The sequence below is a fragment of the Pristiophorus japonicus genome, chromosome 1 (genome assembly GCF_044704955.1).
Source record: "Pristiophorus japonicus isolate sPriJap1 chromosome 1, sPriJap1.hap1, whole genome shotgun sequence".
NCBI lineage: Eukaryota > Metazoa > Chordata > Chondrichthyes > Pristiophoridae > Pristiophorus > Pristiophorus japonicus.
Window position 1 is genome coordinate 462,889,155 of NC_091977.1, and position 24,042 is coordinate 462,913,196.

Below are 24,042 nucleotides of genomic sequence, written 5' to 3' on the forward strand. Positions count from 1 at the left end.
GGAATGGCAAAGAGCGCCCAGCCCAACCAACCCGCCTCACCACAACTGCGACACCCCTTACAGTAAAACATTCTACACTTAACCCCAACCAGAGCCACGTGATCTATTGGGAAAGGCAAAAACCATTGATAAAGACTAAGTAGCTGAGGCCCAAGCACTGATCTGTGTGGCACCCGACGAGTAACAAGCTGCCAACCCAAAGATGACCCATTTATTCCTACTGTTTTCTGTTAACCAACTCTCAATCCATGCTAATTTATTACACCCAATCCCGTGAGCCCTAACCTTGTTTTGAGATTGTCTTTACACTTGAGGCAATTAATTGCTGTTAACACCTTCAAGTGTGAGTCAATATGGGGGTCATTCAGCCCAAATGCCTGCCTCTCTTTTGCGCCTGGATGTTCCTGCAGATGGAGCACGCGGTGTCCCCCGGCAGCTCGAGAACTTCCGCGACCGGTGGGCATCGGAGGGACTGGAGTACATCATCATAACAGGAATAGAATTTTAATTTGATTTATTAAGGTTCCTTTTCACGTTTTTTTGTTAATTTGCGGGTTGTGCTCCTTTAACAAGGGGGCACATGTTTGAATTCAATTTGCAATTTGCAAGAGCTGTGAGCCAATACGGAGCATGCCAGAAGTTCAGAGCGCCCACACACCATCGCTGCTTATCTGTGGCCACTGATCACTTTATTGCTAGCATTCTGTGTATTGTTTTTCAGATCATGTGATTAGTTTTTTTCTTCGTTAATTCTCCCAATTGAAAAAATAGCCGAAGTGATCAGCCCCTTTTGTACTAAACTCCGACCAGAGCAAACTTGCATTAATTCACTTATTTGGATTCGATCTGACATTAAATGGGGGAGGGTTGGCATGAGGAAGAGGCGAGATAAATTGGGAAACAAGTGGAAGTATTTTAGAAACTGGCAGGGAGGCCAAGAATGGGTGGCTCTGCTGTTAATACGGGTCAGTCGGCGGCCTGGCCGATAGAGGGCGCGCCCTCCCCTCCCCTCCTGTCCCTTCCCCCCGAGCGCGCGGCGCCCTCGCTCACACCCGGCTGCCCGCTGGGCCTCGGCGCATCTCCTTGGAGACGGAACGAACGAGCTGGAAATGGCGGATACGTTGGTACTGCGAGCGCTTCGGGGAAATGCGAAGCTCCTCGACCTGAGCGGCAAGAAGCTGAGGCGGGTCCCGAAGGCGGTGGGGAGATTACGGGAACTGAACCGGCTACTGCTGAGAAACAACCAGATCGCCGAGCTCCCCGCCGAGCTCCAGGCGCTCAACAACGTAAGGGGCTCGGCAGCCGCTGGCGAGCAACCCCATCCCAAGCAACGGACCTCCCCCGAACGAACGGACCCGAACACCCCCATCCCCGGCAAACAACGGACGTCCTCCTCGGCAAACAACGGCCTTTCCCCCACCCAAGCAGCGGGCCTTCCCCCACCCAAGCAGCGGACCTCTCTCTCTCTCAACCCGCCCCCCCGCGCCGACCAACCAACGGACCGAACCCACTCCCCCAAAGCAAGGAACTGAGCTCCCCCACCCTCCTCCGGAACCAACAGACCGAGATCCCCCCACATAGAAATAGAAAATAGGTGCAGGAGTAGGCCATTCGGCCCTTCTAGCCTGCACCGCCATTCAATGAGTTCATGGCTGAACATTCAACTTCAGTACCCCATTCCTGCTTTCTCGCCATACCCCTTGATCCCCCTAGTAGTAAGGACCTCATCTAACTCCTTTTTGAATATATTTAGTGAATTGGCCTCAACAACTTTCTGTGGTAGAGAATTCCACAGGTTCACCACTCTCTGGGTGAAGAAGTTCCTCCGCATCTCGGTCCTAAATGGCTTACCCCTTATCCTTAGACTGTGACCTCTGGTTCTGGACTTCCCCAACATTGGGAACATTCTTCCTGCATCTAACCTGTCTAACCCCGTCAGAATTTTAAATGTTTCTATGAGGTCCCCTCTCATTCTTCTGAACTCCAGTGAATACAAGCCCAGTTGATCCAGTCTTTCTTGATAGGTCAGTCCCGCCATCCCGGGAATCAGTCTGGTGAACCTTCGCTGCACTCTCTCAATAGCAAGAATGTCCTTCCTCAGGTTAGGAGACCAAAACTGTACACAATACTCCAGGTGTGGCCTCACCAATGCCCTGTACAACTGTAGCAACACCTCCCTGCCCCTGTACTCAAATCCCCTTGCTATGAAGGCCAACATGCCATTTGTTTCTTAACCGCCTGCTGCACCTGCATGCCAACCTTCAATGACTGATGTACCATGACACCCAGGTCTCTTTGCACCTCCCCTTTTCCTAATCTGTCACCATTCAGATAATAGTCTGTCTCTCTGTTTTTACCACCAAAGTGGATAACCTCACATTTATCCACATTATACTTCATCTGCCATGCATTTGCCCACTCACCTAACCTATCCAAGTCGCTCTGCAGCCTCACAGCATCCTCCTCGCAGCTCACACTGCCACCCAGCTTAGTGTCATCTGCAAATTTGGAGATACTACATTTAATCCCCTCATCTAAATCATTAATGTACAGTGTAAACAGCTGGGGCCCCAGCACAGAACCTTGTGGTATCCCACTAGTCACTGCCTGCCATTCTGAAAAGTACCCATTTACTCCTACTCTTTGCTTCCTGTCTGACAACCAGTTCTCAATCCATGTCAGTACACTACCCCCAATCCCATGTGCTCTAACTTTGCACATCAATCTCTTGTGTGGGACCTTGTCGAACGCCTTCTGAAAGTCCAAATATACCACATCAACTGGTTCTCCCTTATCCACTCTACTGGAAACATCATCAAAAAATTCCAGAAGATTTGTCAAGCATGATTTCCCTTTCACAAATCCATGCTGACTTGGACCTATCATGTCACCTCTTTCCAAATGCACTGCTATGACATCCTTAATAATTGATTCCATCATTTTACCCACTACTGATGTCAGGCTGACCGGTCTATAATTCCCTGTTTTCTCTCTCCTTTTTTAAAAAGTGGGGTTACATTGGCTACCCTCCACTCCATAGGAACTGATCCAGAGTCAATGGAATGTTGGAAAATTTCTGTCATCGCATCCACTATTTCCAAGGCCACCTCCTTAAGTACTCTGGGATGCAGTCCATCAGGCCCTGGGGATTTATCGGCCTTCAATCCCATCAATTTCCCCAACACAATTTCCCGGCTAATAAGGATTTCCCTCAGTTCCTCCTCCTTACTAGACCCCCCCGACCCCTTTTATAACCGGAAGGTTGTTCGTGTCCTCCTTCGTGAATACCGAACCAAAGTACTTGTTCAATTGGTCCGCCATTTCTTTGTTCCCCGTTATGACTTCCCCTGATTCTGACTGCAGGGGACCTACGTTTGTCTTTACTAACCTTTTTCTCTTTACATATCTATAGAAACTTTTGCAATCCGTCTTAATGTTCCCTGCAAGCTTCTTCTCATACTCCATTTTCCCTGCCCTAATCAAACCCTTTGTCCTCCTCTGCTGAGTTCTAAATTTCTCCCAGTCCCCAGGTTCGCTGCTATTTCTGGCCAATTTGTATGCCACTTCCTTGGCTTTAATACTATCCCTGATTTCCCTTGATAGCCACGGTTGAGCCACCTTCCCTTTTTTATTTTTATGCCAGACAGGAATGTACAATTGTTGTAGTTCATCCATGCGGTCTCTAAATGTCTGCCATTGCCCATCCACAGTCAACCCCTTAAGTATCATTCGCCAATCCATCCCAGCCAATTCACGCCTCATACCTTCCAAGTTAGCCTTCTTTAAGTTCTGGACCATGGTCTCTGAATTAACTGTTTCATTCTCCATCCCAATGCAGAATTCCACCATATTATGGTCACTCTTCCCCAAGGGGCCTCGCACAACGAGATTGCTAATTAATCCTCTCTCATTACATAACACCCAGTCTAAGATGGCCTCCCCCCTAGTTGGTTCCTCGACATATTGATCTAAAAAAACCATCCCTTATGTACTCCAGAAAATCCTCCTCCACCGTATTACTTCCAGTTTGGTTAGCCCAATCTATGTGCATATTAAAGTCACCCATTATAACTGCTGCACCTTTATTGCACGCACCCCTAATTTCATGTTTGATGCCCTCCCCAACATCACTACTACTGTTTGGAGGTCTGTACACAATTCCCACTAACGTTTTTTGCCCTTTGGTGTTCTGCAGCTCTACCCATATAGATTCCACATCATCCAAGCTAATGTCCTTCCTAACTATTGCCTTAATCTCCTCCTTAACCAGCAATGCTACCCCACCTTCTTTTCCTTTTATTCTATCCTTCCTGAATGTTGAATACCCCTGGATGTTGAGTTCCCAGCCCTGATCATCCTGGAGCCACGTCTCCGTAATCCCAATCACATCATATTTGGTAACATCTATTTGCACAGTTAATTCATCCACCTTATTGCGGATACTCCTTGCATTAAGACACAAAGCCTTTAGGCTTGTTTTTTTAACACCCTCTGTCCTTTTAGAATTTTGCTGTACAATGGCCCTTTTTGTTCTTTGCCTTGGGTTTCTCTGCCCTCCACTTTTCCTCATCTCCTTTCTGTCTTTTGTTTTTGCCTCCTTTTTGTTTCCCTCTATCTCCCTGCATTGGTTCCCATCCCCCTGCCATATTAGTTTAACTCCTCCCCAACAGCACTAGCAAACACTCCCCCGAGGACATTGGTTCCGATTCTGCCCAGGTGCAGACCGTCCGGATTGTAGTGGTCCCACCTCCCCCAGAACCGGTTCCAATGCCCCAGGAATTTGAATCCCTCCCTGCTGCACCATTGCTCAAGCCACGTATTCATCTGAGCTATCCTGCGACCTCCCAAATGGGAACCCCTCCCCGACCGCCGGACTCCTCCCCATCTCTTCTCTTCCCCCCCCCCCCCACTCTTCTCTTCCCCCCCCCCCCCCCATCTCTTCTCTTTCCCCCCCCCCCCATCTCTTCTCTTCCCCCCCCCCCATCTCTTCTCTTCCCACTCCCCCATCTCTTCTCTTCCCCCCCATCTCTTCTCTTCCCCCCCCCATCTCTTCTCTTCCCCCCCCCATCTCTTCTCTTCCCCCCCCCATCTCTTCTCTTCCCCCCCCCCCATCTCTTCTCTTCCCCCCCCCCATCTCTTCTCTTCCCCCCCCCCATCTCTTCTCTTCCCCCCCCCATCTCTTCTCTTCCCCTCCCCCCCATCTCATCTCTTCCCCCCCCCCCCATCTCATCTCTTCCCCCCCCCCCATCTCATCTCTTCCCCCCCCCCCATCTCATCTCTTCCCCCCCCCCCATCTCATCTCTTCCCCCCCCCCATCTCTTCTCTTCCCCCCCCCCATCTCTTCTCTTCCCCCCCCCCATCTCTTCTCTTCCCCCCCCCATCTCTTCTCTTCCCCCCCCCCATCTCTTCTCTTCCCCCCCCATCTCTTCTCTTCCCCCCCATCTCTTCTCTTCCCCCCATCTCTTCTCTTCCCCCCCCCATCTCTTCTCTTCCCCCCCCCCCATCTCTTCTCTTCCCCCCCCATCTCTTCTCTTCCCCCCCCATCTCTTCTCTTCCCCCCCCATCTCTTCTCTTCCCCCCCCATCTCTTCTCTTCCCCCCCCCCATCTCTTCTCTTCTCCCCCCCATCTCTTCTCTTCCCCCCCCCCCATCTCTTCTCTTCCCCCCCCCATCTCTTCTCTCCCCCCCCCATCTCTTCTCTTCCCCCCCCATCTCTTCTCTTCCCCCCCCCATCTCTTCTCTTCCCCCCCCATCTCTTCTCTTCCCCCCCCCATCTCTTCTCTTCCCCCCCCCCATCTCTTCTCTCCCCCCCCATCTCTTCTCTTCCCCCCCCATCTCTTCCTTCCCCCCCCATCTCTTCTCTTCCCCCCCATCTCTTCTCTTCCCCCCCCATCTCTTCTCTTCCCCCCCCCATCTCTTCTCTTCCCCCCCCCATCTCTTCTCTTCCCCCCCCCATCTCTTCTCTTCCCCCCCCCATCTCTTCTCTTCCCCCCCCCATCTCTTCTCTTCCCCCCCATCTCTTCTCTTCCCCCCCATCTCTTCTCTTCCCCCCCATCTCTTCTCTTCCCCCCCATCTCTTCTCTTCCCCCCCATCTCTTCTCTTCCCCCCCATCTCTTCTCTTCCCCCCCCATCTCTTCTCTTCCCCCCCCATCTCTTCTCTTCCCCCCCCATCTCTTCTCTTCCCCCATCTCTTCTCTTCCCCCCCCCATCTCTTCTCTTCCCCCCCATCTCTTCTCTTCCCCCCCATCTCTTCTCTTCCCCCCCATCTCTTCTCTTCCCCCCCATCTCTTCTCTTCCCCCCCCATCTCTTCTCTTCCCCCCCCATCTCTTCTCTTCCCCCCCCATCTCTTCTCTTCCCCCCCATCTCTTCTCTTCCCCCCCATCTCTTCTCTTCCCCCCCCATCTCTTCTCTTCCCCCCCCATCTCTTCTCTTCCCCCCCCATCTCTTCTCTTCCCCCCCCATCTCTTCTCTTCCCCCCCATCTCTTCTCTTCCCCCCCATCTCTTCTCTTCCCCCCCATCTCTTCTCTTCCCCCCCATCTCTTCTCTTCCCCCCCATCTCTTCTCTTCCCCCCCATCTCTTCTCTTCCCCCCCATCTCTTCTCTTCCCCCCCATCTCTTCTCTTCCCCCCCATCTCTTCTCTCCCCCCCCCATCTCTTCTCTCCCCCCCCCATCTCTTCTCTCCCCCCCCATCTCTTCTCTCCCCCCCCCATCTCTTCTCTCCCCCCCCCATCTCTTCTCTCCCCCCCCCATCTCTTCTCTCCCCCCCCCATCTCTTCTCTCCCCCCCCCATCTCTTCTCTCCCCCCCCCATCTCTTCTCTCCCCCCCCATCTCTTCTCCCCCCCCATCTCTTCTCCCCCCCCCCATCTCTTCTCTCCCCCCCCATCTCTTCTCTCCCCCCCCATCTCTTCTCTTCCCCCCCCCATCTCTTCTCTTCCCCCCCCCATCTCTTCTCTTCCCCCCCCATCTCTTCTCTTCCCCCCCCATCTCTTCTCTTCCCCCCCATCTCTTCTCTTCCCCCCCATCTCTTCTCTTCCCCCCCATCTCTTCTCTTCCCCCCCCGTCTCTTCTCTCCCCCCCCCGTCTCTTCTCTCCCCCCCCGTCTCTTTTCTCCCCCCCCGTCTCTTTTCTCCCCCCCCGTCTCTTTTCTCCCCCCCCGTCTCTTTTCTCCCCCCCCGTCTCTTTTCTCCCCCCCCGTCTCTTTTCTCCCCCCCCGTCTCTTTTCTCCCCCCCCGTCTCTTTTCTCCCCCCCGTCTCTTTTCTCCCCCCCCGTCTCTTTTCTCCCCCCCCGTCTCTTTTCTCCCCCCCCGTCTCTTTTCTCCCCCCCCGTCTCTTTTCTCCCCCCCCGTCTCTTTTCTCCCCCCCGTCTCTTTTCTCCCCCCCCGTCTCTTTTCTCCCCCCCCCGTCTCTTTTCTCCCCCCCCCCCGTCTCTTTTCTCCCCCCCCCCCCGTCTCTTTTCTCCCCCCCCCCCCCGTCTCTTTTCTCCCCCCCCCCGTCTCTTTTCTCCCCCCCCCCCGTCTCTTTTCTCCCCCCCCCCCGTCTCTTTTCTCCCCCCCCCCCGTCTCTTTTCTCCCCCCCCCCCGTCTCTTTTCTCCCCCCCCCCCCCGTCTCTTTTCTCTCCCCCCCCCCGTCTCTTTTCTCCCCCCCCCCCCGTCTCTTTTCTCCCCCCCCCCCCGTCTCTTTTCTCCCCCCCCCCCCGTCTCTTTTCTCCCCCCCCCCCGTCTCTTTTCTCCCCCCCCCCGTCTCTTTTCTCCCCCCCCCCCGTCTCTTTTCTCCCCCCCCCGTCTCTTTTCTCCCCCCCCGTCTCTTCTCTCCCCCCCCCCCAGTCTCTTCTCTTCCCCCCCCCCAGTCTCTTCTCTTCCCCCCCCCCCCAGTCTCTTCTCTTCCCCCCCCCCAGTCTCTTCTCTTCCCCCCCCCCCCCCGTCTCTTCTCTTCCCCCCCCCCCGTCTCTTCTCTTCCCCCCCCCCCGTCTCTTCTCTTCCCCCCCCCCCCGTCTCTTCTCTTCCCCCCCCCCCGTCTCTTCTCTTCCCCCCCCCCCGTCTCTTCTCTTCCCCCCCCCCCGTCTCTTCTCTTCCCCCCCCCCCGTCTCTTCTCCTTCCCCCCCCCCCGTCTCTTCTCCTTCCCCCCCCCGTCTCTTCTCCTTCCCCCCGTCTCTTCTTCCCCCCCCCCCCCCAAGCAACGCACCTCTTTTTCTCTTTCTCCCCCCCCCCACCAAGCAACAGACCCTCTCCCCGACCCCCAAACCAATGGACCCCCCCCCAACCAACGGACTGATCTCCATTCCCCCCAGGCAATGGTCCGACACAACTGCCCCCCCCGCAGTCGGAGCCCACGAACCAATGAACTGAGCCCCCCGAATCAATGGACTGAGGCCCCCCAACCAACTGACCGACCGTCATTCTTCCCCCCCCCCCCAAAGAACGGATCCCCTCCCAAACCTACGAACTGAGCCCAACCCCCCCCCTCGACCAATGTGCCAAGCCCCCCCACCCAACCAATGGACCCCCCCTCCCCAGCCAACAGACTGATCCTCTGCTGCCCCCGCCACAACGGACCGACCCTCATCCCACCTCCACCCCCCCCCCCAAAAGGAACGGATCCACCCCCTCTCCAATGGACCGAGCCCCCGTGCCCCTCCCCCCACCCCCCCCGCAGTCAATGAACCAACCTAATTCCCTCTGTCACCCCCCGCCCCCAAACAGCGGACCGACCCCCTCCCCCTGCAACCAATGGACTGATCCCCGCACCCCCAGCCAATGGACAGACCAGTTGCCCCCCCCTCACCCCAAACAACGGATCTCTCAGCCAATGGACAGACCTACCTGCCTGCCCCCCCCCCCCCCCACCACCCCAAACCAATGGAACGAGCCCCTCCCCTCCCCCCCCCCCCCCCCCCCACAGCCAACGGACTGATCCTCCGCCCACCCCCACCCCCCCTCACACAACGGACCAACCCTCCCGCCCAACGGACCGACCCTCACGCCCCCCCCCTCCCCCAAAGAACGGATGCCCCCCCCCCCCCCCCCCCCACCCCAACCAAAGGACCTCCGCCCACCAATGGACTTTTTCCCCAACCGCCGGACCCCCTACTCCCCCGCCCCCAGCCAACAGACCGCATCTCTCCCCAATTAATGGGCCTCGTGCCCCCACCCCGCAACCAAGGGACAGAGCTCCCCCACCCAATGGAAAGACCTTGATTCTCTTACCCCCAACCCCCCCCCCCCCCCAACCAACAGACTGACTGCCCCCCCCCTTCCACCCAACGGACCGAACCCCCCTCCCTCTCCCCCAACCAGCGGACTACCCCTCCCCCCAACCAGCAGACCGCTTCCCCCCCCCACCCCAACTAAAGAAGCGACCCCCCCCCCCCCGCAACCAATGGACTGACCCTTCCCCCCCCCCCCCCCCCTCCCAGCAACCAACGGATTGACCACTCCTGCAACCAACGGACCGGAACCCCCAAGCCAATGGACCGACCCAGTCCCCCTCCCCGAACCAACAGACTGACCCCACTTCTCTCCCCCAACCAACGGAATGCTCCCCGCTAATCTATGGACCGACCGACCCCCACCCTTACCAACGGACCGACAACCCCCCCCCCCCCCCCCCCCCAACCAATGGCCTGACTCCCCCAATGACCAGACCGACTGTGTCCCCACCAAACCAACGGATCGACCCCGCCCCCACTGCAATCCCCAACCAATGGATCGACAGACCCCCACCAACGGACCGCCCCCAACCAAGAAGCGACCCCGCAGAACCAACAGACCCTCCAACCAACAAATAGTGAAACCCCCCCCCCCCACCCCAGACCAACGGACAGACCCCCCCCCCAACTAACAGACCCACCCTCTTTCCCACCCCCCCCGCCCAATCAACAGACCCTCCAACCAACCAACGGACACCCCCGCACCACCCCAAACCAATGGACCACCCCCCGCCCCCCACAACCAACGGACCACCCCTCCGCTCCACCCCTGCTCTTGGCGAACATTCTGAATTCTCTCGCCTCATTTGCAAACCTTAAAACCCACATTTTTGACCAACCTGGCAGTCACATCTTCTAATTGTTTGTGCAATACAGCTCACAATGTTAAAAGTAGTTTTTTTTAAAAAGTGATTTTGTGCTGCTGTTACCTAGAGTAGGGGTGTCCAAATTGTAGATGGTGTACCAATGTGGGCCCCCACAATTCTCTCAACAAATTCAGGGAACTCAGTCCTATTTGCACTTTTGTTAGTTCCTGCTTTGTTACTTGAATTCAGAGGTTTGAAAATAATTTGTGATATTGCTGCAGCCTCTCATAGGTGGGTAAATACTAAATCAGAATACCAAGATGTGTTGGTGCCAACAACTAGAGATACCTATAAAGTAATGAACGCGGATTCAAACTTTATAACTGACTTGAGTTGCTATATATTCCCAGTATTGTTTTATTTTGTTTCAGGTTGCCAACATTTGCAATTTTTCTCTTTTTTAAAAAAAAAATCTCTGAACTTTATGGGCCCAAGTTTCCACATGATTTGCACCTGATTTTTAGGAGCAACTGGTGGAGAACGGACTATCTTAGAAATCGCAATTCTCCACATTTTTTTTTCTGCAGTTCTAGTCAGTTAGAACAGTTCTACTTTGGAACAGAATTTTTTCTTCAAAAGGGGGCGTGTCCGGCCACTGACTCCTGATTTGAAAGTTTCCACAGTGAAAATGTACTCCAAACTAACTTAGAATGGAGCAAGTGAAGATTTTTGTAGAACTGAAAAAACCTTGTCTACACATTAAAAAATCAGGCGCAGGTTACAAATTAGGCGTCCAGAACGAGGTGGGGGGGGGGGAGGGGGGGGAAGGGAAGTCATTAAATTCTATAATAAATCCTTATTTATACTTCTACAAATATTATGCAAATAAATCCAACCTGAATAAAAATTTATAAGCAAAGAAAAGATTAAATAAACCATCTTCCTACCTGTGTGAAAGTGCTTCAGCCAGGGAGAATGCTGCAGGAAGCCTCACAAGTTGAGGCACCCGTTCCCGCCGGGGGGGGCGGGGGGGGAGGAGTCAGCCGTTCGTTCCCGTGGGGGGGGGGAAGCAGGCAGCTGTTCGTTCCTGGGGGGGGGGGGGAGGAGAGAGAGAAGAGAAGAGAAGAGAAGAGAAGAGAAGAGAAGAGAAGAGAAGAGAAGAGAAGAGAAGAGAAGGAAGGAAGCCGTTCCCGGCAGCGGGCGGGGGGGGGGGGGGGGGGGAGGGAAACGGCTGCCTCAACTTTCTGACACTTCCTGCAGCCTTCTCACTGCTGCAAGAAGCCTCAGTGCTGATGTGCTGATAGCAATGTGCTTTTATTAAAAAATGTTCAAAAATTAAACAGCTACAAAGAACTACAAAAATGGCCGAGTGCCAATGTTTCCTTCACACTGCGCGAACGCTCCAACGCGCACACGCAGGGTTGCCGGCAGGAAAAAAAACTAATTTAAATGGTACCCGCCCCCTCCCACTTACAAAATCGGCGCGAGTGGTAGGCTCCGTCCCCCTGGGCGCCATGCCAAGCAGACATGGAGCTGCAGGGCGCTCCAGAATCGCGCGTTTTTTTTTCGGCGCGAAAAACGGGGCGCCCAACTCGGAGGGGCGCCCGTTTTTTATCGTGTGGAAACTTGGGCCCTATATGTGGCCCTTGAGGCTCTATGGTCATTCTTGATTCCGAGGGACTGCTTAAGAGGATGGTATGGACCCAAGAAGCACATGAATACAAAAGTGTTTGGACATCCCTAATGTAGTGGTAACAGTTGTTGTATAAACTTGGCTGACTATTTATTTCTGTTTCATAGTACAGTATATCCAAAACCCTTATAAACTATTTTTTAGTTGACAGAGCTCAACTTGGGAAATAATTCCCTCGAATCACTTCCAGAAGTTCTGAAGCATCTAAGAAAATTAAGGAAGCTCCACTTGTTTGGTAACAAGCTAGACAAGCTGTCTCCAAGTGTGTTTGGTAAATATAACGAATGCTCTCAATTCTTGCTTACATTTTTCAAATCAATTAATTATGAAAGTCAGTTTATTACATTAATTTTAGATACTGAGCTGTTACATATAGATTCCCACAAAGATAAAGGGTGGGACTCCAAATCTAGAGTCCCTTGGATGCTGACTGGGGTACAGGGTAGGAGAAGGCAAAACAGGGGTGCTTATATCAGATCCTGAGACCTAAATAATGCAGAAAGCCTAGAGGATCTAGAAAGTGCAGGGGTGAAATTAAAAAGGAAATTAGGAAAGCAAAGAGAAGGTATGAAAAAATATTGGCAAGTAAAATCAAGGAAAACCCAAAGATGTTTTATAAATACATAGTGTAGTGACCATAAAGGTAACCTGTGTGTGGAGGTGGAAGACTTGGGTATGGTTCTTAATGAATACTTTGCGTTTGTCTTCATAAAAGAGAGGGACGATGCAGACATTTTAGTTGAGTGCAAAATATTAGATGAGATAAACATAGTGAGAGGAAGTATTAAGGGGTTTAGCATTTTTGAAAGTAGATAAATCATCAGGCCCGGATGAAATGTATCCCAGACTGTTATGAGAAGCAAGGGAGGAAATACCGGAGGCTCGGACCATAATTTTTCAATCCTCTCTGGTTACAGGTGTTGTACTAGAGGACTGCTAATATTGTACTGATGTTTAAAAAAGGAGAAAGGGATAGACCCAGTAATTACAGGCCACTCAGCCTAACCTTGATGGTGGCCGAATTATTGGAAAAATTCCAAGGGACGGTATTAATCGTCATTTAGAAAGGCACTGATTAATCAAGGACAGTCAGCATAGATTTATTAAGGGAAGGTCATGTCTGATGAATTTTTTAAGGAGGTAACCAGGAGGGTCGATAAGAACATAAGAAATAGGAGCAGGAGTAGGCCATGCGGCCCCCCCCCCCGAGCTTGCTCCTCCATTCAATAAGATCATGGCCGATCTGATCATGGACTCGGGTCCACTTCCCTGCACGCTCCCCATAATCCCTTATCCCCTTATCGTTTAAGAATCTGTCTATTTCTGTCTTCTATTTATTCAATGTCCCAGCTTCCACAGCTCTGAGGCAGCGAATTCCACAGATTTACAACCCTCTGACAGAAGAAATTTCTCCTCATCTCAGTTTTAAATGGGCGGCCCCTTATTCTAAGATCATGCCCTCTAGTTCCAGTCTCTCCCATCAGTGGAAACATCCTCTCTACATCCACCTTGTCAAGCCCCCTCATAATCTTATACGCAAATGGCATGTTGGCCTTTATAGCGAGAGAATTTGAGTATAGGAGCACCTCTCATTCTTCTGAATTCCAGTGAGTAGAGGCCCAACCTACTCAACCTTTCCTCATGAGTCAACCCCCTCATAGAAACATAGAAACATAGAAAATAGGTGCAGGAGTAGGCCATTCGGCCCTTCGAGCCTGCACCGCCATTCAATGAGTTCATGGCTGAACATGCAACTTCAGTACCCCATTCCTGCTTTCTCGCCATACCCTTTGATCCCCCTAGCAGTAAGGACTACATCTAACTCCTTTTTGAATATATTTAGTGAATTGGCCTCAACAACTTTCTGCGGTAGAGAATTCCATAGGTTCACCACTCTCTGGGTGAAGAAGTTTCTCCTCATCTCGGTCCTAAATGGCTTACCCCTTATCCTTAGACTGTGACCCCTGGTTCTGGACATCCCCAATATTGGGAACATTCTTCCTGCACCTAACCTGTCTAAACCTGTCAGAATTTTAAATGTTTCTATGAGATCCCCTCTCATTCTTCTGAATTCCAGTGAATACAAGCCCAGTTGATCCAGTCTTTCTTGATATGTCAGTCCTGCCATCCTGGGAATCCATCTGGTGAACCTTTGCTACACTCCCTCAATAGCAAGAATGTCCTTCCTCAAGTTAGGAGACCAAAACTGTACACAATACTCCAGGTGTGGCCTCACCAAGGCCCTATACAACTGTAGCAACACATCCCTACCCCTGTACTCAAATCCTCTCGCTATGAAGGCCAACATGCCATTTGCCTTCTTAACCGCCTGCTGTACCTGCATGCCAACCTTCAATGACTGATGTACCATGACACCCAGGTCTCGTTGCACCTGCCCTTTTCCTAATCTGTCACCATTCAGATAATAGTCTGTCTCTCTGTTTTTACCACCAAAGTGGATAACCTCACATTTATCCACATTATACTTCATCTGCCATGCATTTGCCCACTCACCTAACCTATCCAAGTCACTCTGCAGCCTCATAGCATCCTCCTCGCAGCTCACACTGCCACCCAACTTAGTGTCATCCGCAAATTTTGATCCCCGGAATCAACCTAGTGAACCTTCTCTGAACTGCCTCCAAAGCAAGTATATCTTTTTGTAAGTATGGAAACCAAAACTGCACGCAGTATTCCAGGTGTGGCCTCACCAATACCCTGTATAGCTGTAGCAAGACTTCCATGCTTTTATACTCCATCCCCTTTGCAATAAAGGCCAAGATTCCATTGGCCTTCCTGATCACTTGCTGTACCTGCATACTATTCTTTTGTGTTTCATGCACAAGTACCCCTAGGTTCCCCTGTACTGCAGCACTTTGCAATCTTTCTCCATTTAAATAATAACTTGCTCTTTGATTTTTTTTCTGCCAAAGTGCATGACCTCACACTTTCCAACATTATATTCCATCTGCCAAATTTTTGCCCACTCACTTAGCCTGTCTATGTCCTTTTGCAGATTTTTTGTGTCCTCCTCATACATTGCTTTTCCTCCCATCTTTGAATCGTCAGTAAACTTGGCCACGTTACACTCAGTCCCTTCTTCCAAGTCGTTAATATAGGTTGTAAATAGTTGGGGTCCCAGCATTGATCCCTGCGGCACCCAACTAGTTACAGATTGCCAAACAGAGAATGAATCATTTATCCCAACTCTGTTTTCTGTTAGTTAGCCAATCCTCTATCCATGCTAATATATTACCCCCAACCCGTGAACTTTTATCTTTTGCAGTAACGTTTTATGTGGCACCTTGTCAAATGCCTTCTGGAAGTCCAAATACACCACATCCGCTGGTTCCCCTTTATCCACCCTGTTCGTTACATTCTCAACGAATTCCAGCAAATTTGCCAAACATGACTTCCCCTTCATAAATCCATGCTGACTCTGCCTGACCGAATTTTGCTTTTCCAAATGTCTTGCTACTGCTTCTTTAACAATGGACTCCCAACATTTTCCCAACCACAGATGTTCGGCTAACTGGTCTATAGTTTCCTGCTTTTTATCTGCCTCCTTTTTTTAAATAGGGTCATTACATTTGCAGTTTTCCAATCTGCTGGGAACTCCCCAGAATCCAGGGAATTTTGATAAATTATAACCAATGCATCCACAATCTCTGCTACTACTTCTCTTAAGACCCTAGGATGCAAGCCATCAAGTCCAAAGGATTTATCCGCCTTTAGTCCCATTATCTTACTGAGTACCACCTCCTTTGTGATTGTTAAGTTTCCCCCCCCCCCCCCCCCATAGCCCCTTGACTATCCACTGTTGGAATATTGTTAGTGTCCTCCACTGTAAAGACTGATAAAAAATATTTGTTTAGGGTTTCCCATCTCCATGTTCCCCTTTACTAATTCCCCAGTTTTGTCCTAAGGGACCAACATTTACTTTTGCCACTCTTTTCCTTTTTTATATACCCTATAGAAACTCTTGCGATTTGTTTTTATATATTGTGCTAGTTTACTTTCATAGTCTATCTTCCCTTTGTTAATTTTTTTAGTCATTCTTTGCTGGCTTTTAAAAGTTTCCCAATCTTCTGTCCTCCCACTAGCTTTGGCCACTTTGTATGCCCTTGTTTTTAATTAGATACCGTCCTTTATTTCTTTAGTTAGCCACGGATGGCTATCTTTTCTCTTACACCCTTTCCTCCTCACTGGAATATATTTTTCTTGAGAGTTGTGAAATATCTCCTTAAATGTACACCACTGTTCATCAACCGTCCTACACTTTCCCAGTCCACTTTAGTCCATGAGGTTGATAGTGAGGAAGAAAGCTGGAGACTGCAGGAAGAGATCTGGTTCTGGTAACCAGATCACAGGAAAGATGTCACTGCACTTGAGGGTACAGAGGAGATTTATGAGAATGGTGCCAGGACTGGAGAATTTTGCAGTGAGGAAAGTTTGAATAGGCTGGGATTGTTTTCTTTGGAATGGAGGAGGCTGAGAGGAGACTTAATTGAGGTGCATAAAATTATATGGAGCCTAGACAGAGTGGATAGGAAGGACCTATTTCCCTCAGCAGAGAGGTCAATAACCAGGGGACATAGATTTAAAGTAAAGGGGAGTTGAGGAAAACCTTTTTCACCCAGATGGTGGCGGGGGTCTGGAACTCGCTGCCTGAAGGGATGAAAGAGACAGAAACCCTCACAGCATTTAAAAAGTACTTGGATATGGACTTAATGTCTCGTAACGTACAAGGCTACGGACCAAGAGATAGAAAGTGGGATTAATTTGGATAGCTCTTTTTTGACCGGCACAGACACGATGGACTGAATGACCTCTTTCTGTGCCTTCAATTTCTGTGATTAGTTGTGTGGGAAGAGGTGGCAAATAGACTACAATTGAACATGCAGATGTATATTAAACATTGTGTTCTAATAAGTATATTATGTGTGTGAATATTTGTCTATGCAAGGTATTTATATCTTAAAAATATAACTATTATTAAGTTTATTTTTTGGAACTGTGCTGCTGAAATGAATCCTTCATCCTTCAGGGCCACCATGATCAGTTTTGTTCCTCTTTCACCTTTGCTACACCATCTCGAGTGAGAAGTCTGCCGGTCATTACAGCAAGATAAGCTATAAATTAACAAAGTATTCTAGAGAATCACAAATGGCTAGAACAAAGGTCCTTTTTTCCTTGTCTTTTTCTATTTTTCTCAAGGTTACAGACTAGTATTGGTGTAGTGCAGCAGCACCGGAAGCCCTCTGGTTCCTTACCCAAGTTATAAATGTAGAATTTTGTAATTGGTATGTTTGACTTCCAATACAATGGGCTAGACTTTCCACAGGTTTCACCCATTTAACCACTAACATTTAGTCTAATGCCTATATTTGATTAAAAATGGAAATGAATACCCAATTATTGCCTATATATCACCGGCGTAAGTTTCGGCATGCAGTTAACGCCAAGAATTAGCTGAACCGCCTGCCCATATTTTTTTTAAAATTCTGACATCATCCAGAAGACTGTTTATAATGGAAACTAACGCCAAAATACTGCCCAGAATATCGCTGAGCATTACTTTCAACATGTCGCCCAAATGATCGCTCACCCAAAAAAATGCTCTCAAAAAGCTGCAATCACCTGACCTTAACCCTGTAGCATGGATGCCATTTTGTAATTCGGAGGACTTTTGATAAAAGGCTGCTTCAAGTTCATGGGAGCTTTGAAGTAATTTGTGAGTGCTTTTAAGGTGTTTTTAAAATCTCTTGGCAATCATCTAATCATATTGTGGTGAATTAGCATTTATTGAGTTTTTAGAGGACAAATTTAATAATTTTGAATACATATAAATTAGGGCATTATTATAGTAATGGGACCTGTAATTTCTCAGCCAGTATTGATGACAGCTCACATGCTGCAGACCAGAGATGGGAGAAGGTATGTTGAAGAGCATTATGTGCCCAATCAAAGAGGTGGCAGACTGCTGAGAAGGAGGGAACCTTACATCCAACGCACTTACAGGGATAAGCGATCATACCTGGACTTGTCCGATAACACGTGCCTTAGGAGGCTGCGCTTCCGAAAGGAGGTCATCAGTGAGATATGCCAGCTCATCAAGGGAGATCTGCAGCCTAACAGCACCATTAGGACCACACTGCCCGTTGAGGTCAAGGTTACTGTGGCACTTTCCTTCTCTGCATCAGACTCCTTTCAGGCCTCAGCTAGCGACATTTGCGGTATTTCTCAGTACGCTACACATTGCTGCATTCGAAGCCCTTTACACACACAGGATGGACTTTTATAAGCTTCCCTGTGACCAGGGCGACATAGACTGAGAGGGCTTTGTGTTTCTCGAGAATAGCAAATTTCACCAAGGTGCAGGGAGCAATAGAGTGTACGCACATCGCTATGCGAGCATCTTTTCAGGATGCAGAGGAGTTTCGGAACCGAAAGGGATTCCACTCCCTGAATTTGCAACCCGTTGATCACAAGCAAATAATCATGGCGGTAAATGGTAATTTTCCAGGGAGCATCCATGATGCGCACATCTTGCATGAGAGCACTGTCTCTGACCTGTTTTAACAGTCAGCCACAAGGTCACGGTTGGATGCTGGGGGATGAAGGATAAGGCCTTGCCAATGGCTGATGACCTCCCCTGCGTAAGCCCCAGACAGAAGCCGAAAAGCGATACAATGAAAGCCGCATGTAATATCGTCAAAGACAATTGGAGTGGTGAAGTAGCGCTTCAGATGCCTGGACCACTCGGGAGGCGAATTACAATAACACCCTGAGCAGGTCGCTCAGTTCATCGTGGTGTGCTGTACTATCAGGAGTGGACTGGGACTGCCGGTCCACCTCAGGAGAGAGGAGAGACGGAAGAGGAGGACGAGGACAATCAGGCTGGCGTTGAAACCAGGCCCCCACCCCTCGTGGTAGTTACTTAGTTGCAAGACTATTGCGTCAGCAGCTCATAAATGAACGCTTTGCGTTACGTTGGTGACCGTTACAGTTGCGTTGCATTACGGTTCATCTTTGCCTTTCCTGGTCTCGCCAGTGTTTGCAAACTTTGTATATGCTTAACATTTCTGCTATTTGAAGACACTGCTCAACAATGTAAAGTTAAATCATTTTTTTTACTGTTTATAAAAGTTTTCAACTTTAAAAAACAAACAAACACCATTAACAGTTAACACCCATGTACCCCCCACCCCAACAGTGAAAATGTTTTAAATGACAAATAAGATTTATAATAAAAACAACACCATCATACTTTAAAAACCAATTAGGTGGGTGGGTATTTGTTATATTTCTAACAGTCAACAAATTTTTTAACAATAATCCACCCTCCCTACCTGTGGCCACGCTTTTCCTTTCCTTTAACCCCCCCTGATCTGAACACCACCTCTTCCTCTTCCCCTACCAAGTCCAAGCCGCCTTGCAGCAGGGCACCTCGAGCACTGCTGCTGTGTGGGGGATGATTGCAGATTAATTGATGGGGCTGGAGATGGAGAGGACGTTTCCAAGGAAATGTCCTCCGAGTCAGAAGCAAGAGCTTTCTTCTGACTCGCATATGTCGGTGGCAATGGGGTACGGCACCTTAGGGTGCAGTGCTGTATTCCGGGACCACTGGCTGCCCTCTGGCATCCGTGGACTCAGCTATCCTCTCCCATCACCACCGCTACCATCTGCGACGTCTCCTGCGAGACTATCGTGGTCAGAGCTGCAACGTGGCCAGTTAACCCGCCCATTGCTTGGAGGAGCTCCTGACCTATGTCGATGTTTGTCCTGGACAGATTCACCATGTCAACATTTAAATATTCCAGTCTTCGAGCAGTCCAACATCGCCGAACCAACCTCCGTGGAGTCGGCGCAAGCATGGAAGCACTCTGGGTGCCCTGCTGTAAGGAGCTTGGCCTCACTACTTGCTCGGTGGAAGAGGACGTGGCCACAGGAACACACGATGAGATTGTTGCAGGCTCTTCCACCTCCTCACTGTCCTCGGTGGATTGGAGGACCTGCAGAAGAACAGGAGAAGCGCTTGCCTCCTCGCCTCTGGAGACAACAGGTGGAACCACGGGAACCTGGGGATCCTGTGAAGACTGACAAATCTGGGGCGTTTGGGGAACCTGGAAAGCCTGTGAGACCTGGTGACCTAGAAAACATAAATGAGGTTAGTGGAAGAGAAGGGGTTGCTAGGGTCACATGAAAATGCTTACACTACGCAGGCATATGTACAAGGAGCAACACTACTGCTATAAATATACTGAAAGACATCACATATAATTAACATCATAGTACAGAATCTGCATTGCATTACAATGATATTTCATGATCCTATCATTTATTACATCAATATATTATACTAAAATGGCATACTTTAAATCACCAATGGTTTATACATTACTCATGAGGCGCAAGAACCGGTTCAACACCACGGGTGGCCGACCGGTTGTTGACCCCCACTAAAGCAACACCCGCTCCTCGAGTTCGATCAGCGAGGTCACATCTGCTGGTCCTCCACCAGTACGTCGCTGCTCTGAATGATTTTCTGAAAGCTTCTGCAAAGGTGACAAGAGCATGCCATAAGATCATTGTCTAGGTACTATTATCAGATTACTGACAGATATCAGATTATTATTACTATTACACAACACATACAGCAGAACACACAGACAATCCCCAATTAGTTATCCCATGCTACTTATTAACATTATATGCTAATGTGCTTCATATGCAATTGAATGCATGGTTATATCTACCGTCTGAGAATAACTTTAATAAGATTGAGATTAGGATTAAGCGCATGACACCAAGATTACCACCCTAACTACAATCCAGCAGATCTACATTTAAATTAATTATTGCATCATTACAATTTATTAAATACATTTACTATTTTGCCGGAATCAACGAGGTCGTTCCAGCGCTTGTGGCACTGGTTAGACTCTTTGACTTTGTAGGTGGTTGAGGACACCACTTTGGTGATCTCGCACCAGATCCTCCGATATACTCTGGGTCGTGGTTTCCCACGACCACCCTGGGTCATTTGGGCCCATCGATTCTCTACCTCGGAGATCAGGGCAGCATTGGCCTCCTCGGTGAAGCACTTGGAGCGCCTTCGTCTGCCCCTTTCCTCTCCCACCTCACCCACTTCGGCCACCTCCTCCTCCTCCACATCACTCATATTTACTTCTACAATGTCGATGCTCTCCATTATTTTAATACTTCAATACTACTTCAATCCTACTCAGCACCAGAAACCTGACAGAATACAGCAGAATCAACCATTAATCGCACCACTCGATAGTACATTGTGTTGGTACTCCTACAGATGTACCACCCCCCCACTATAAAATCAATATATATTATATGCCGAACATTAGTCCAACACATAGGAAACTTTGCAGTCTTGTGATTAAAAGAACATTGCTAACTAAGATCATGAGGAATTTGTTTGAGTCGTTCCATATCAAAATGAAACTAAAATATAAAATGGAGTGAACACAAAAGAAGTGGATTAAGTATTTTCAAAATCATTTTTTACTGATCTTTAGAGTCTGGAAAATAGCTTTCAAATTCAACATAAGAACATAAGAATTATAAGCAGGAGTAGGCCATCTGGTCCCTCGAGTCTGCTCTGCCATTCAATAAGATCAAGACTGATCCGATCTTGGCCTCAACTCCACTTCCCCACCCTCTCCCCATAACCCTTGACTTTCAAAAATCTGTCTATCTCCATCTTAAATATATTCAATGACCCAGCCTCCACAGCTCTCTGGGGTAGAGAATTCCAAAGGTTCACGACCCACTGAGAGAAGAAATTCCTCCTCATTTCTGTTTTAAATGGGTGACCCCTTATTCTGAAACTGACCTTCGTTCTAGATTCCAGAATGAGGGAAAATATATTCTCTGCATCTACCCTGTCAAGCCCCCTCAATCTTTAGATGTTTCAATAAGATAACTTCTCATTCTTCTAAATTCCAACGACTATAGATCCAACCTGCTCAACTATATGACAAACCCTTCATCTCAGGAATCAACCTCTGAACTGCCTCCAATGCAAATATATCCCTCCTTAAATAAGGAGACGAAAACTGTACGCAGTACTCCGGATGTGGTGTCACCAACGCCCTGTACAGTTGTAGCAGTACTTCCCTACTTTCATACTCCATCCCCTTTGCAATAAAGTCAAACATTCTATTTGCTTTCCTAATTACTGTACCTGCATGCTAATTTTTTGTGTTTCATGTACAAGGACCCCCAGATCCCTCTGTACCGCAGCATTTTGTAATCTCTCCATTTAAATAATTTGCTTTTTTATTTTTCCTACCAAAATGGACAACCTCACATTCTCCCACATTATACTCCATCTGCCAAATTTTTGCCCTCTCACTTAGCCTATCTATATTCCTTTGCAGATTCTTTGCATCCTCCTCACAACTTGCTTTCCCACCTCATCATCATAGGCACTCCCTGGGAATCGAGGAAGACTTGCTTCCGCTCTAAAAGTGAGTTCTCAGGTGACTGTACAGTCCAATGCGGGAATTCTGTCACAGATGGGACAGACAGTGGTTGAAGGAAAGGGTGGGTGGGGAGCCTGGTTTGCCGTATGGTCCTTCCGCTGTCTGTGCCTTATTTCTGCATGCTCTCGGCGATGAGACTTGAGGTGCTCAGCGCCCTCTTGGATACTCTTCCTCCATTTTTGATGGTCTTGGGCCAGGGATTCCCAGGTGCCGGTGGGGATGTTGCACTTTATCAAGGAGGCTTTGAGGGTGTCCTTGAAACAGTTCCTCTGCCCACCTGGGGCTAGCTTGCTGTGTAGGAGTTACGAGTAGAGCGCTTGCTTAGGGAATCTTGTGTCGGGCACGTGGACGATGTGGCCCGCACAACGCAGCTGGTCGAGCATTGTCAGTGCTTCGATGCTGTGGATGTTGGTGTGTCTATCCTCCCAGTAGATTTGCAGGATCTTGAGGAGGCAAGGTTGGTGGTACTACTCCAGCGCTTTAAGATGTCTGCTGTATCTGGTCCACGTCTCTGAGCCATATAGCAGAGCGGGTATCATGTAGACTATAAGCTCGGTGCCAGATTTTAGATCCTAGTCTCAAATGCTCTCTTCCTCAGGCGACCGAAGGCTGCACTGGCACACTAGAGGCGGTTTTGGACATAAAAACATAGAAAATAGGTGCAGGAGTAGGTTATTCGGTCCTTCGAGCCTGCACCACCATTCAATATGATCAGGGCTGATCATGCAAATTCAGTACCCCATTCCAGCTTTCTCTCCATGCTCCTTGATCCCTTTAGCCGTAAGGGCCACATCTAACTCTCTCTTGAATACATCTAACAAACTGGCCTCAACAACTTTCTGTGGTAGAGAATTCCACAGGTTCACAATTCTCTGAGTGAAGAAGTTTCTCCTCATCTCGTTCCTAAATGGCTTACCCCTTCTCCTTAGACTGTGACCCCTGGCTCTGGACTTCCCCAACATCGGGAACATTCTTCCTGCATCTAACCTGTCCAACCCCATCAGAATTTTATATGTTTCTATGAGATCCCCTCTCATTCTTCTAAATTCCAGTGAATATAAGCCTAGTTAATCCAGTCTTTCTTCATATGTCAGTCCTGTCATCCCGGGAATCAGTCTGGTGAACCTTCGCTGCACTCCCTCAATAGCAAGACTGTCTTTCCTCAGATTAGGAGACCAAAATTGCACACAATACTCGAGGTGTGGTCTCACCAAAGCCCTGTACAACTGCAGTAAGATCTCCCAGCTCCTATATTCAAATCCCCTCACTATGAAGGCCAGCATGCCATTTGCTTTCTTTACTGCCTGCTGTACCTGCATGTCTACCTTCAATGACTGATATATTATGACACCCAGGTCTCGTTGCACCTCCCCTTTTACTAATCTGTCACCATTCAGATAATCTGCCTTCCTGTTTTTGCCACCAAAGTGGATAATCTCACACTTATCCACATTATATTGCATCTGCCATGCATTTGCCCATTCACCTAACCTGTCCAAGTCCCCTTGCAGCCTTTTAACGTCCTCCTCACAGCTCACACCACCACCTAGTTTAGTGTCATCTGCAAACTTGGAGATATTACATTCAATTCCTTCATCTAAATCATTAATGTATATTGTTATTAGCTGGAGTCCCAGCACTGAACCCTGCGGCACCCTATAGTCACTACCTGCCATTCTGAAAAGGACCTGTTTATTTCCACTCTTTGCTTCTGTCTGCCAACCATGTCAATACATTACCCCCAATACCATGTGCCTTAACTTTGCACATTAATCTGTGAGGGACCTTGTCAAAAGCCTTTTGAAAGTCCA

The 24,042-nt window shown here is 49.1% G+C and overlaps 1 protein-coding gene across 1 annotated transcript in view; it reads left to right on the forward strand.

The window, feature by feature from the left end:
• Window positions 1–1,107: 1,107 nt before the first annotated feature.
• lrrc69 (leucine rich repeat containing 69) overlaps window positions 1,108–24,042 on the forward strand; it is a 208,438-nt gene continuing 185,503 nt past the window's right edge. The window contains exons 1-2 of the mRNA XM_070893857.1: window positions 1,108–1,286; window positions 11,853–11,979. Of these exons, the coding sequence (XP_070749958.1) occupies window positions 1,110–1,286; window positions 11,853–11,979 (304 nt within the window). The 5' untranslated portion in view covers window positions 1,108–1,109. The remainder of the gene's footprint in view (window positions 1,287–11,852; window positions 11,980–24,042) is intronic.